Genomic DNA, 16,166 nt, shown 5'->3' on the forward strand with positions numbered 1-16,166 from the left:
TTGTCATCTGGAAATACATGAGCAATGAAGACTGACATCTTTCATACCAGGCTGTCAGTATTTTCAGTTTTCCTAAAAAGTTGGGCAACAGTCAGCCTCAATTGAACAGTAAAAGAATAGCAGTATTTTCCACTCAAGCAAATCAAAACACAAATCTAAACCACAAAAACACAGTGAAACGTGAAAGAAAATGAGAAACAAATTTAATTCTTCCTCTCCCTATTAAAGAGGCATTATCTTTTTTAGGCTTCATACTGTCCCCCTGGTATCCCTGTGGTACTTATACATTACTTACAGCTTCTCACTGTTTATTTTAGAAAACCCTTATTTCAGCCTCTGTCTGAAACAATACGTCTTAGCTGCTGTCTCTTTAAGGCCCTGTTTACACGACAACGCTAAAACACTTAAACAAAGAGAAAAAAATCTGTTTTTACACAGAAACACCAAGGGACTTAAAACACTGTAGTAAACATGCCAGGCCTATGGTCGGCGCTATAACTGTCTTTTACGGAAGCCTCTTTTGGGAGATCTCCACCAAAGTAGAGTTAGGCCAGTCATCTGGTGTATTGGGGAATACTAAGAGCAAAAGTAAAGCAACAGATGCACATTTTGTATGAAGGCAGTCAGCAGATGGAGCAGCACAAGCACAACATGGTAGTTTGCAACGGTACTGTTACACTGCTGTATGTGCCAGAGCGAAGCGGAGTGTGACGTCAGCGTTTCCACTGAAAACGCCAGCTTACTGTTTACACGGCGATGGTGTCGGCAGCATTTCAGAAATATCTCACTCTAGAGGCCGCTTTCAAAAGTTTGTGTTTTAGGTCAGCGAAATGCCGTTTCCGTGTAAACATGAGGCTGAAACACAACAACTTTTGTGTTTCACCTTAAAACCGTTGTTGTGTGAATGGACCCTCAGTCTCCTGACTCCACAAACCCCTTTCTCCTTGATTGACAAGCCTTCTGGGGGCCTGTAGGTGGTGGGGCAATGGCCAGACCTTGGCGTTGGCTGCCTGCCCTTCCAATGTGTCATGAACCAATCAGAAGATCCCTATGCGTTGATCTCATTGTTTCAGCAAGTCTTGATCTGGTGAAGATCTCATGGTATTTTTAGAATGGAGCATTTTGATCAATTTATAGATTCAGGAATTTCCACAACATGTATATGTTGTACAAATGCATGTTTGTAGAGGTTTTAAATTTGCACATTTAGCTTGAACAAACAGCATTGATACTTTAAATCCATTTTTAGAATATGAAGAAGCAGAAAACCCTTTAAAGGACCAATCAAGCTGAAGAAACACAGAAATGCATATTTAATTCCACCTCTTGCATTCTGCTGTGTGTGAAGGACAAAACTGTTGAACTGTTTCTCTGGAAACATTTGTTTCCTCCCTTGAAGCACATTAACATATCCTGTTTTACATTTTTTGTTTTGCTGATGCTGAGCTGCTTGTTAAGAAGTCAAGTGGTCTCTGATGTTACGCTTGCTGCCTGCTAACACCTGTTGTACATTTGTGTTCCCGTTTTGCAGCTTGCTCGCTACTCCACAGAGGGTCTGCTTCAGCTGGGACCTCTGGGGTCAACCACCTTCCTGCCTGACACAAAATGCCTGGTGGATGATGGCAGGGGACGAACTCCCAGGCTAAAAAAATGTGAAGCAGTTTCGAGGGTTTCTCAGAGACTGTGGGACTTCACACAGGTAAACAACGCTGTGATGCGATTCAAATATATGAGTTATTCTGAGGATGATTGCCAACTGTTTGTTTTCTTTGTGCTTTTGATGCAGAATGGTCCAATCATCAGCAGGGACACAGGTCGATGCTTGGAGGTTGAAATGTCCAAAGATGCCAACTTTGGCCTGCGCCTGGTGGTCCAAAGGTGCTCGGGTCAGAAGTGGATGATACGAAACTGGATTAAGCATCCGAGGCACTGAAGCCAGAAAACAACCACTGAGACAATTTGGGCAGAGCTTCAAGTCGCAGTTGGATCTCTAACTGTGGACGGCTCAGAGAGGAGCGTGGAGCAGTGGTGTTAGTGTGTGGTATTTCACACATCAGACTGCGACACACACACACACACACACAAACACACACACACACACAGCTCCCTCTCAGGCCGCAGAGATTTCTAATGCTGAATGAGATCAACTCACATGTTCGACTGAGCCGTGCATTCACAGAGACCTTAAAACGAGCAGCTCTGAAACGACGGACATTCCTGACATTCAGCTACATGTATAAAACAGAGAAACATGAAACTCGACTGTAGCCCCCGAAGGCCGCTCGAGATCCTCGTAATTCTTTTCTTTTTACTGTAAAACTCAGACCTTTCAAGACATGACAAAGTGTGCGTGTGAGCAAGTGTGTGTGGGTTTTTTTCCAGAGTGCATTTGAACAAATCAAAAGAAAATGATTGCTGTCAGTTGCAACATCAGAGCGATTATTTTGGGCTCAAACGGCTTTGGACTTATTGCGCTGCCCTGACAGGATGTGCGATCATCGTGGGAGAGGGCTGCTCATCACCTGAGAGGATCAAGCTGTGCTCACAGACCTACAGCTCTTTGTTTCTTTGGACTGTATTGCTCACTGTGGACGGGAGCAATCATGTGCCTTTTTCCTCATTTTTTCTGCTCATTCTGACCAGGGAATGTCCCAGAAGCATGTACAAAATTATTTGAAAGTTATTAATATATAAAACAATGTATAAATCAGTCTAATGATAGTAATATATTGTAAAAAGTGAAGAATTGATATCTGTCCTCTGATAACAATTAGGATAATAAAATCATTTTTATGATGAGCCACTTTTCTGCCTTTTCTTTCTCGTCACCTCTGCTGCTTTATGAAGAATTAAGACCCAAGTCTTTCTCTGCCTTTTGTTTTGCTTGCACTCTCAACCACCCTGAGCCTCCGTCAGGTCCGTGGCCCCGTGTGCTGTGACTGTTCCAGCCCGCCCACTAACAGGTCTGCAGAAAGAACCTGAGAGCTCTCCAGTTATTCCTCCCAAAAGAAAAGAAAAAACAACCTCATCCACTCTCTCTCTCTTTCTCTTCAAGTCCAGCCAAAAATGTGTCAGTTTGGAAAAGAAAGTCACGAAAGTTTCTTTTGACACCTTTTCAAACTTAAATATCAAACTTGTTTGAAAGACGCCCACACGCTTCTTCTTTTATGTAACACATTTCTTTGAATGACAGCCATTATATGAAATTTAATAACAACTCTGGCATTTTCTGCTCTGTTCTCCTGCTTTACAAGCTCTGGATTTAGAAGCAATGTTTGACGCTTGTGTGTTTCGTGTTGACAAGAAACACAAAAGCTCTTGGAGGATGTGAAGTATGAAACAAGGTTTAATGTGTGCTGCAGTGGTGAAGACCAGAGCAATATCCACAAATCAAAGCAGAAGCAACATAGATAAGTGAATTGATCACAGGTAAAAAATGGATTGGGAGTATTCACTGAGAAAGGACTGAAACCTCTAACAGCACCCTGAAGTGTGCACCTTTGTCCCCCATATCTGTTTCTCCAACCCCTGCTGTGAGGAGCTGCGCGGTGCACAATCATCCTGACACAGCTCAATTCTGCTCACTTTTACAGATGAAGAGCGGACTGTGAGGAAGGACACTTCTCATCTGTGTGTGGCGGATTTATGTCTGTTCATGACACCTAATACAGATTTCAGTTTGTCCAGCTCACTGCCTGGACTGAGCTATCATAAAGCAGCTTGTGCAAAGAAAAATAAACTCTCTTTCATGTGTAAAAAGAGCTCTTGTGTGTTAAACAGCGTGAATGATCCCTTAATTATAATGACATCAAGACTCTGTGGGGACAAGACGGAACCCAATCTGAACTTTAATCGGACGCCCTGTCACAGATTGTAGTTTGAGGACAACAACAAACTGAAATAATGAGCAGAGCCAGCAGGTTTAAGATTCTACAGCCAAGCTTGAACAAGTAGAGTGTCAATGGATTGGGAAGCTCAGGAACTCCTTGGTCTCATGACTTAAGCTGTCTGGCCGTCCTGCAAAGTTCTTTGACAAATGTGAGTTGACAAATGCAGTCATCACGTAACAGGGTGGAGGCATACATGAGATTCATCTGGTGTATTCCTGGCAGCCTTATCACAGCCTGGTGCTCTGAGACGTCTGTCATGTGTAGTGTTAGTGAATTCTGGTTATGTCCTACCAGTGCTCATCTACCAGCTCCAACCTCACCAAGCAGAGCTAACGTAACCTCACTCTTCATTTTATTCATAGACTCTCAAGTTTGAACAGACCACTGCAGAATAAGTGCTGACTGTGGGTTGGAATGACCATTATCACAAACCGGTTAACCCATGTTTTAGTCCCTGCTCTATCACTCTCCTGTTCAGCTTTCTTCTGGTCTTCTGTCCTTATTCTTCTTGGCAGTTGAGCCCCAGTGTCCACCATGAAAAAATACTTTCAGCAGAGAAACCACAGAACTCTGTTCTCATTGCTGAACTTTGCCAGCCTGCATAGTGTTGTCACAGGGATTTTTGGTACGATTTTGTGTTCACTGACTGACCCAAGATACTGAAGAATAGCATTTAGAAATAACCAATTTTGGTGCTGATAAGCTTCTCTTAAAACTGTGGATTTTGAACAGGCAAATAAAAGTGAGACTATTTCAAGATGACCTGTAAGGTCCGCACAGTGCCTTTTAGCGTTATCATATCATTATTACCAGGTGAAACGTGAAGGTAAATGATCATTATGGTATCCAGAGCTGATCCTGTTTTCATGATCATTGGGAAGTCTGAGCGTAACATATCGTATTAATACTCCCAGCAGATGGTAATCATGTCTCCCTAACTGTGCCTGGAATAAGAGGCTCATTGCACAGAAATGAGCCTACTTATCCCTAAATTGGTGCATAATGGCACATTTAAATATATGTAAAAACACTCTTGCATACTGATGCTATTTGCCCTGCAGCACAGCTACCCTTGTAGATTCATTGTGTTTTTGCTCACTTGTGCAGGTCCTACAAATCAAAAAGGCATGCAGCTCCTAAAATCAGGCTCTCTGGCTTTACTGATTATGTTTGTGCCTCTTTGCTATTCTCTACTTAGAGGATTGATTATATTTTTCTGTTTGAGTGAGTGTTAGAGTCTGTGTTACAGTCTCCTCTAACACAGACATCAGCAGCAGAGAATGAGCTAAAAGTGCTGTCTAACCTGAAAGCACTGATTTGTAGCTCTCACAAGAGGCTTCCTCGTGTGTCCAATATATTCCCCCACTATCCTAAAGCCCAGATATAGTGAGTATTTTAGGACGCAGCGGGATATGAAAGTCCTTTCTCCTGTGGTTAGCCATGCTATCCAGCCTGCATGTTCCAAAGGCTCTTTTTAATTTGGTTTCCAGCTGGTTTACTCTGAGATATTGCCTGCACTTGCCTTCATGTCATGCCTCTTTGCCTCTAATCATTTCACATAAGCAATGAATCATCTGTGTGTCCTCTAAACCAGGACCGCCTCAGCCCCCACAAGGTAATATCTTATTCTGGTTCCCGGCAAGGTTTACAAACACACCGCTAGGGCAATGTCTCACGGCCTCAATGTCAGGAAGCTGGAAATTATTATGCTAGCAATATGGGTTTCCCTCATCTCAACCTCTGCAGAAAATGTTAGCTTACCTGAAAGAAAGCCTGAATTCAGCTGGGACAGCTCTCTGCCACTCAGACTCACCTGTCAGGTCAATTTTCAGATAATACAAAGTGCAGAGCTCATAAAAACCACATATTGTGTCTGACCTAACTGTGTTTGGGTTTGTTGTCGTATTTTTAAATGGCATACCTTTTTTTAGGTGCGATAAGATGACAAGAGAAAATGATACATAAAAGACAAACAAATGGATGATCCAAACATACAGAAAAGTACACAGTCATGTATGAATGAGGTAAAACAATTGAAGGCCTGATGTAATTGATAAAAAATAAATATAGATATATAAATAGATAAGATAATTGACAGAAAACATAGCTGATGGAACATAGAATGATGTAAAAACTTGACTTCAACTTTCTCAATCCTTGTGCCAAAGCCAAGGCAAGCAGGCAACATCTGGTTTAGAAAGATGAAGTCTATGTGGAAGTAAGTTACTGTTCATCCAGGATCTGTTTGAGGCTGGCTGTAAACACCAGAAGTCACATTTACACTCAGCCAAAAAACAGACTTTTACAGCCTGGTTAAAAAAAAAAAAGTAGCTTGGGTCTGAAACCTTGATTTCACTACTGGCTCACACTGTACGGAGGCTGATTTAGAAGATATTATGATCTTTTCATCAATCAGAGACACAGCTCAGCTCATGTGACCAACAAGCACCTTGTAGCAGTTCAAAAGGAAGCTCCAAGCCTGCGTCATGTGGTAGCGTCTGTGAATTGGTTTCATTTCATGGTATCAGGAACAGACAGCTGGCGTCGTACAGACTGCATCCAGTAGAAAGAGTGGAGAGACTCAGAATCCAAGCTGCTTGATGTCCAGAGTAAAGTCTCCACAGTCAGTGATGATTTGGGGCATCATGTCATCTACTGCTGTTGGTCCACTGGGTTTTCTGAAGTCCAGAATCAATGCAGACATTTACAAGAAAACTTCAGAGCACTCCATGCTTCCTTCTGCTGACAAGCTTTATGGAGATGCTGATTTTATTCTCCAGCAAGACTGGGTCCCTGCTCACAGTGCCAAAAGGACCAAAAACTGGTTAAATGACCAAATTACTATGCTCTATTGGTAAGCACCTCTCTGGACCTGCACCCAGAGAGAATCTGTAAGGGAATTATCAGAAAGAAGATGAAAAACCCAGACCCAATAAGAGCCTCGTACAAGTATTGGGTGAGTATAAACAAAAACAAAAGAAGTAAAAGCTGAAGTATTTCACTCTGAATGAACTCAATCTGTATGGACCCATTCACAGTCGTCATCATAAAGATGCATAAGTAATTTGGCAACAGAAGCAGTATTTAGCTCCCCTCATTTAGACAAGTTATTGTTCTTTAAACACCAGTTTAAAACTGTAAGCAGCATAAAAATGTCCCGTTGCTCTGTGGTCAGTTGTCCGAAACAATACTATAGCAGGAGTCAGGTCCTATCCAGTTCTGACTGATGCAAAGAGTGACTGTGCTAACTGGTCTGCGCAAGGGCAAACCTCATGGAGCGTGGCCTAGACTGCTAGACCAGTGTTTCCCAAACTTTTTTTTTCAGGTGACACACATTTTTGGGGAAACAAGCCATGGCGACCCACCCAAAATAAGTCATCTGTGAATCAATTGACGGGATAAAAAAGGGTTCTTTTATCGTGTTTCTGCATCATCTTCTGCTAACTGGCCTAACATATTTAAAAAATGCATTACAGCTCTGTCAGGCTTACACTCTAAAAATGCTTGCATTTTATACTGTGACAGGTTAGCCTGCTTGCTTTACAGAATTGTATCCCAGTCATGTGATATTCAGGACAAGATATTAAGTTGCGATGTTCATCCAGATTAAAGGTAACAGCATCTGTCCATGCTTCTTTTTCAGGGTGACATCACTGCACAGCTGTAACAAGCTGTAACAGCCCTGTTTCTGCAGCTGGTGCCTGTCCAAGATCCAGCAGTGACATTGGACTTTCAAACTTAAAGGGGTTTTGAATCTGACTTCAAATCTTTTTTTTTTGGGGGGGGAACTAGTGATCAAAGTAATTGATGGGTCAGCTCTTTCATATGTGGTGGTGACACAGTGACAGCGTTTTCCTCTGAGTGTTGTAAAACAGCAGGAAACATATGGTGGTTTGGCTGTGGTTGTTTGAGTAGCTTCAGACTTTTGAAAAGCAGTCACAATAAACACTGTGGCAATGACCCTTTACAATGAAAATATAACCAGCTATGACAGTGTGAGAAGCCAATCTGTAAACAAACTGGTGAGGGGAGTCTTTTTCTGGTTAAGGAAAGCATGAATTTTGTGTAAACATTTTGAAAACTAATTTTATGACCCTTAAAAATCTCTGGCATCCCACTTTTGGGTCAGGACCCAGACTTTGGTAATGATTGCGCTAGACTATCTGCGCTCCAACTGCTGATATTCTACATCCAATTTACTTTGTGAATATATTGAAAAAAAAAAGTTTGGCCAAGGTTGTGACCAAATATAGGCTTACCATGGAGAGGAAAGAATAAGTGTACCAAAAAGTTATGGTTAAGATTAAGAAACAGATTTTAAGTTCAATGTAAAAATGGATATTTTATCAAACCATTGACCAGTCTTGTAAGTAACCTTAAAATAAGAACCATTAATAGTCTGATATAATTACCATAACATTTTACAATTTCAGGGAGGGTTTCTGGTTTATCGTCAAAAGTCCATGTCTTGATATTTCACAGTCTAGTAAGATTCAACACATAATGCAGTCACAATTTTTGAGTGACTCGCGTGTTTAAACTTCTCCTCTAAAAAAAACTCTGTCCACTTAGTGCTTGTCCACTTGTTGATGTTCTCCATCCTCTCACTGACTTCTCATGAGCCTGTGAGTTGTTTTCCATCCGTTAAATTGGTGTTATTTATGTATATTTTTTGGTGGGTAACACCCTCACGTTTTTGACCAAAGGTTGCACACTCCAGCACTTCTATTGTCAAAATGTGCATGCAGTCGTAACTGTTTATAAACTCTGAACAGGTCTATAATACATGAGCTTCACTTTTTAAATTAAACTACTGCAAAAAGTAATAATTTGAGATGCACTTGTAATTTTTTTTTTTTTTTTTTAGAAAAAGGAAACTAAAACCTATTGTCAAAATTTTCTTTTGCTGGATCTGCTAAAAATTGAAAAACTTGTGTCATTGCCATCATTTAAATCATAATGTTCAGCTCAGCCATGTGTTCACTCTGCATGCTCCTTTGAATGAGCCATCTTGTGTGCAGCCCAAATTTATCTTGGCTTGGATGCAGAGGTTTGAATCTCCTTCGATTATTATTTGAATATATGGTTAGAGTCAGTCTATTTCACGAGTGAAAATGGAAAAGCTCAGCCTTTGTGGATTTAAATTCAGTACTTTGCATGTTTACAGAGCCTTGAGGCTGTGATCATCCTGGATACACAAAAGTCCCAATAAGTCGTTGAATCCATGCCTGAGCTCTGTGTGAAGAAGCAAAGCATGAGTGACAGTTTAATACCAGAAGAGTGCATTTTAGGTGAGATATCATTTGAAGTTTGGTTTATGGATTAGAGATTAAGGTTAGTGTGTGCGTCACGTATAGTATAGCTGTGCATGTGTGTGTGAAAGTGCTGCAGACAATAGGCCATCAGCTCACTGCAGCAGGTGAAAGGGAAGGTTAGTCTGCATCAAAGGTTTCATTTTCCCTCTGATTGGATGACATGCTGACAGTGAGTGATGGGCTGGTTGGGGTTGGGAGGGGTGTGGGTGAGATGCGTGTGACAGGGAGCTGGAGGCGGGTTGGATAGACAAGGACACCACATCCGTCTAACAAGCCGGGGACCCTCATTCATTTTCATTGTGGTACTGTTTTTACGCCTGGGCTGCAGCCAAGAGGAAGAGGTGACTTCATTATTCAGACAGCTGTGGGCCAAGCCAGAGGAGGGTGGGATGAGGAGGTGGGGGGTGCTGGGGATTGTGGCTTTGCTTTCAACAGTATCTGATTGAAGTGTTGCAAAAGGCAGCATTTCCATTGTGAGGCCAAACTGATGCTAATACCCTGGACCCAGAGGAACGGATACTGTTTGCACATATATTCATAACTGGGAGGGAGCCAGGAGAGAAAACGCAGGTTTGTTTATCTGCTGAGAAACTGTCGGCAATTACTGTTGCATAGGAAAGCGCAGAGATGTGGACGGATAGCAAGATAAAAAAGAGCAAAACGAATACCAAAGTTTTAACAAGCTAAGTTGGAGCCAGTACAAACGCGCCATTAATTATTTGATATTAGACATGGAAGAAGAGTCTTCATTTAAAAATGTGTTTGGAGCCGTGTGAAATGCAGATTATCTTTTGTGGAACAAACACAAATAAATCCATCAAAGCAGGAAGGAAAAAAGAAAATCCACTCTGATTTCGTACACAATAGAGTCAAAACCAAATCCATCAGCCAGGGTTATGAGAACAAAGTCACATTTTCCTGTGGTCTGGGTACCAGTGAAGTTTATAGGCCTGTAAGGGGGTCATTTCAGCACAAACTAATGTCATCCACTGTTTATGAGCCTTTCTCCAGATAAAATGATCATTTCTATTTACTATATTTCACCACTTTAATACTTCTGGTCCACGACCAATGTTGGTTCTCATCCTAACAGGAAACATTTCTTCTGGTTATATTTTCCCCTGTTTTATTGTGGGCTGTTTACACACACATAAAACAGGAATATAAAACAGCACTCATATAAAACTATAATATCAAAGTGCCATCCAGTGTGGCTTTGTCTGTGTTGGGTATAAAGTTAAGGAGAGAAATGCTGGTCAGTGATTCGTAGACATGCTTGTGTCCTTGAAAAAGGACTGAATGTCCTCCTGCGTCCTTGTCTCATCTGATGCCTCCAATAAAACACCAAATGAATATTTAACTAAGACGTGTTTGAACCAAGGAAATATTTTTTTGATATTTTTCTTGGCTTGGCTTTTTTTTGTCTTTGCTCATCTCATCTCATATTTTGAGGAGCCAACTTAGAAACGTTAAAATAGAAGTCGGTGTGACAGGCACTTCTACAAGTCCTGAATTTTTGTTTATAAATGTAAAGTAATAGTTGTATAAATTTGTGATTTGGGATTGAGTTTAAACTTTGTTTCTTTTGTAAAAAAAAATATATATATATATATATATATATATATATATATATATATATATATATATATATATATATATATATATATTATGGTAAAAAGGCAGCTTGGCCATGACGCCTAATTTTTGTCTCATTTCACTTTCTTTTTTTTTTCTTCAGTAAGAGCCTTTAATGACAACAGCAAGTAAAACAATAACTTTAGACTGCAAATAATTGGCAAAGATCACACCATGAACAAGACGTAATTTGAAAAAGAATTATTGATTTAATTGAAATAATGACTCTGAATATGATTTTGAATTTCTTACTTTCACTTGTTTGGGAAGCTTAGGGGATTAGCCGTGGCTCCCATGCATGACAAAATCCCTTTTCACAGCCCTACGTATAGAAATACAGAGGAACAGGAAGAAAGGGAGGAAGGGGTGCGGAATGAAAGGAATTCAAAATGAAAGGGGGAGGAGAGGGGTAGGTTTGGTTTGAAATCATAACAGCCAAAATACACCAGATGTGTCTCCTATCAAGCTCTGCTCCGTCACAGCACCAAGCAGATAGGTTTCTTTTCAAGTCACTGTGTCACCTCACAGTGGATTCACTCTGTTGTGGTCCACCTGTGTCCCCATTCTTCTAAATTTGCCTGAGCTGTGTCAAGAAGTCATGCAGGGAAACCTAAAACACACCCATTGAATTGAAAAAAAAAAAAAAACAGGCTGTAAGGTGTAAAGAGTTAAGGTGTTAAGTAAAGAAGTAAAGGTTTGGTCCAGCTTCTGAAACTGTGCTATAAAGCAAAATGTGGTGATAAATGGGGTCCATGCAAGGTATGGAAAATCTGTTAATTTTGCTGCACCAGTTTTTGGTTCCTTTCACCAACAAACAGAAATCTGGTTGTTCTACAGCTGTTAGTGTATATGAGATATTAACACTCTGACCAAACTGATGATGAAAATGAGTTCGGTCTTGACCCAAACCTGGGAAATTTGGAGCAGGTTGTGATTTGTTTATATAAGTTAGTACTTTGTCTCGCCACCCCAAGGCACTATCACTGCAGTTGAAAAGCAACCATAAAAATATGTCTGGAGGGGACCTTTATTATGTATATGAAATTTAGAGCTGATAGATCACTGTATGAAAGAGTGAGAACAACTTCCTGTGTTATGGAGGCAACCTGTTAAATGTTCAAATATGCACCCTATAAATCAGCATTCCTGTCAGTTTGGGGCAATCTAAAACATTGATATACTGATGCCAACGTTGGGATCAGTGCTGATCAATGTTTGAGTGTACAGATTGATACTTAAGTTTCAATTTATCTTCTCTACGAACTTAAACACACTTACAAACACAATAAATCTTGCTTTGTAAATTGGAAATGTACCGATTTTCATTTTATGTCATTTTGTTTTTGTGTGAGAGGAAGTGTGTTTGTAAGACCCTGTGTGTGACGTGGCTCTCTGTAGTACCACGGTCATTTTTGTGTCCCTTGGTCTCTGACTGGTTGGCCACCCCTGGTTTGGGGTATGAACAAAGAAGGTTTCTTGTGGGTCTTGGTATGGTACATGTGCTTGGTGACTTTCATGCATACAGAAGAGCTGAAAGTTTGAATTTTGACCTCAAGGGGGTGCTATATTACCAGTTTTCCTGGAGTTTTGCCAAAACTTGGTGTGATATAAACTAATAAAAAAATAAGGATTCCAGAAAAGGGCCTTTACTGTGTTTTGGTACTTGGGCCCTGAAAAGTCAAATGCACCTTGTTCCTAAATCGCTACTTTTTCCTGACCTTATCTGTAATTGCATTGTTTTGTGGAAACAGGATCCTTTTTTTCTACCAACATTCAGAGCTATTATCATGATTTTAAAGGTTTATTGGCTAAGAGTGATATTTCACAAAACTTATTTTAATGAAATATATCTTTATAAAGCTGTACTGAATAACTGATGAGCTGCTGACCTAGGCTATCTAAATTTACTGACATTAACCTTTAAGATTCACAGCATTAGCTCCTCTGAGGTCATGGAAAAAAACTGCTTATGACAGATTAGCTTGATTGTCATCACGCTGCATGTTCACTTGATAATTCTGCATATAATGAATTATTTGTTGAAAGTGTTGAGGAGATGTACCTGGGAAAGAGAAAACTGTAAGGGCTGAAGGAATGAAAACAGACAGACAACTTGGCACCAGATCAGCTTCCTGAAAATAGTCCTGCTTTGGGCACCTCATCAGCCAGATCTGCTGTCAAATGGACAAAACTTTGTGAAGACTTTGAAACCCACGCTGTGCTCTCCGCTCGGATCACAGCTTTTAACGAGGCTCTCGCTATGGACGGCTAACGGCAAGATCAAAAACCTCGCAGAGCAGTTTATCTGTTTTTCTCTATGCCTTTCTCTTTAGGTGCATAGTTCAATTTCCTAATCAACAATAATTGTTCCACCCTGTCGATACCACAAAGGAGGCGGTGGAGATTTCAGACAGTTATGATGAACAAGCTGAAGGATGAGAGAGTGAAGAGCTCGGGTACGTGCCTGAACAGCTTGTGGATCTTATAATGAGATCTCCAGAGAAGAGCTGCACTGTAGCTCCAAGACACAATTAGGCCCAGTGCTGCTCTGCCTCCAAGACAGCGCCGTATAGGCAGCACAGAGGAGATTTGTGTGTGTGTGTGTGTGTGTGTGTGTGTGTGTGTGTGTGTGTGTGTGTGTGTGTGTGTGTGTGTGTGTGTGTGTGTGTGTGTGCATAGAGTAGTATGTTTGTTATGCAACTCAATAAATAATTGACAGTTTTGTGGGATACCTCTAGCACGTGACGATGACTTATCTCCTGTGAATAGACCAAACAGTGGGTCCATCTTATTTCCTGTGTTTCATTTCGCACCACATTTATGTTTGCTTTCAGTTTTTGTATGATTTTGTAACAAATTTGCTTTTTATCTGTTTACTATCCATTAGTCTGATCACATTCTCCCTGCAGGAGAAACTCCAGGCTGGTTTGAAAACCTTACGAAAAGCCAGCCCCCACATAGAGGTCTCTGGTTTGTCCCTAATGCTGTGTAAACCAACCAAGGGCAGAAAGAGCTCCAGGGTTCAAAATAACTGCTGTAAACCAATAAAGTTTGTATTTTCCTTGAGGCTGTGATTTAGAAAATGAATAAAAAACAAGTTTAACATTTAACAAGACAGCGTACAAAAAGTCGTCCGCAGAGAAAAAAAATCGAACAGGAGGATGCCTCTGTGGCTTATAAAATGGATGTTATTCAAACATGAAGTAACTCCAGGTTTTAATAGGGCTATAAATAGAGTTAAAGTTAAGTTCAGGGCCAACCAACCACAGAAATACTCTCTGACCTTTACAAGGCCAGGAGAAGTTACATCAACATTAATAGAACTTGGCTTCTCCTGCACAGAACCTTGGCATGCAAGTCTGATGTGGAGGGAGTTTTTTTATTCCCCCGTAACTCCATGCTGGAAAGTTTGAAGCATCTGCTAGAATTATTAATGAGTCTCCTGTAAGATCGGTTACTCTTCCCTGATGCAAACATCAACACCAACAAACTCACAGCGCAACACATTCTCAGCACAGGTAGCTCAAACTTTATCCGGGTTTCTGCTTCACCCTGCGTGAGGCAGAAACACAAATACGAGAAAACTCACTCCAAAAAAAGAAAAAGAAAAAGTTGAGAGGAAAGTTTTCCATAGTTAAGGCCTGGAGCTGGAAGATTTCAGACTTGTAACTTTAAAATATTTTCAGGGTATTAAAGTTTGAGTCTTTACAGCTCTACCTATGAGGAGTTTTTTTCTCGTTCCATAAAAATTAAACAACGATGCAGTTTCATGACAATAAAAGCAAGTTGGGTTCATTTAAGACTGTTGATAATGAAGGCAAATTAACAGCGTTACATAACTGTTCTAGCATCTGTCAGCTAATTGTTTGGGATTTTGTAGCCGACAGCTTAAGTTGTACAAAGAGAGTGTTTTCTTCATTCAAAAAATTGGAAGATTGTCCTCTTTCCATTAATCCTCCGGCTCAAAGAAACTAAGGTAGCAGGTAACTTTTTCACGAAGCTCAGGATTAAGTGGCTTCATTAGATGCTGGTGAGTACATTCTTTACTTGAATTAGTAAGATGGAAAAAATATGACTCTGAATGAATGCAAATGAGATTTTATTCTGCTGGAGGTGTGAATAATAATTGGTTAATGTTTGTCAAGTGGCCCAAAAATCAATAAGAGTGCTATAGGTACCAAAATCAGAGCAGCAAATCAAGCAGGGAACTCATTACTGCTGGATCACTCTGGACACAAAGCTATGTAGAAATGCTCTAGGTTAACCTTACAGACATTCTATAAATTGACTATCAGTACAGTATCTCCATCTCATTCCTTTTAAAAGCATCAAGTATAACCAAACATTTACATTTAACACTCCGTTCAGGTTCAGGGCACTTTATTTATTACCTGTAGGTAGCTTTAATTTGCAGCAAGATGATAGAAACTCAATTAGAAAACAGCACAAACATGAAACCACATAGAAAAGTCAAGAGCCAACAAACTATTATGACACGAAAACATGTTTTAAAAAGCACTCTGGATCCATCAATCACAGATTAAATGAGTGAGAAGAATATAATTATAAGAAATACATTAATTAAATAGAGCCAATGAAAAAAAAAAAAAATTAAGATGAAAAGCAAAAATGTATAAGGTGGGGGGAAAAAAAGAAAGAGAAAAAAATCATTTCATTATTTCAAGATACCAGTCTATCACATTATTTCATGATACAGATATATCACCTTAAATCGTGATTCTGAATTCTGAATTTGTTTTATGACACTGAGTTGCAATGTTATTACGTGTAGTTTTTTGCACCACTGGACAAGTACAGCTTGTATCTATAGAGCCCTCAGTGCCCTTCCAGCTTGTCAATAATAAATTAAACTACCTTTAGAGGGTTGTACTGATTCTTCCTCCTGTTGAGCCCCATGCATTTCACATTGCATCTGACAATAACTCACTCAGTGTGCAAAGGCCGTAAGGCTCTGACCCTCCAATCAGCTGACTGGACAAACGATATTAGGATAGAGAAGAGAAGTCCGTCCTTCAAAGATGTTTGACCAAACCATGACACCAACGATAGGACTCTGTAAAACATGTTTAAACAAGTCGTTAAGGTTCTGCACTTTATGCACACTGCTTCACAACTGGCTTCAAAGTTCAACTCACATCAGTGATGATCCAAAGGTATTAACAAGACTGCTCATTCTCTTTTATCAGGCTTTTCATTAATCTTGTCCTCAGATTACATAAAACCAGTCAGATACGATTATTTAACTCCATTTTAGAAAAGCGGTGAAAGGAAAGTCGTATCACTTTCCCTGTATTTTTAAAGACTT

General features: G+C 40.1%; 1 protein-coding gene across 1 annotated transcript in view; it reads left to right on the top strand.

Annotated features, from left to right (window-relative positions):
- The window catches only part of galnt9 (polypeptide N-acetylgalactosaminyltransferase 9), a 146,705-nt gene extending 143,913 nt beyond the window's left edge, over window positions 1-2,792 (top strand). Inside the window, exons 10-11 of the mRNA XM_074670057.1 lie at window positions 1,532-1,699; window positions 1,787-2,792. Coding sequence (XP_074526158.1) covers window positions 1,532-1,699; window positions 1,787-1,933 — 315 coding nt within the window. The 3' untranslated portion in view covers window positions 1,934-2,792. The remainder of the gene's footprint in view (window positions 1-1,531; window positions 1,700-1,786) is intronic.
- The last annotated feature ends 13,374 nt before the right edge of the window (window positions 2,793-16,166 follow it).

This window comes from Halichoeres trimaculatus, unplaced genomic scaffold (genome assembly GCF_033239565.1).
Source record: "Halichoeres trimaculatus isolate MK-OKI-2021-1 unplaced genomic scaffold, fHalTri1.1 fHalTri1_scaffold_5, whole genome shotgun sequence".
Lineage (NCBI taxonomy): Eukaryota > Metazoa > Chordata > Actinopteri > Labriformes > Labridae > Halichoeres > Halichoeres trimaculatus.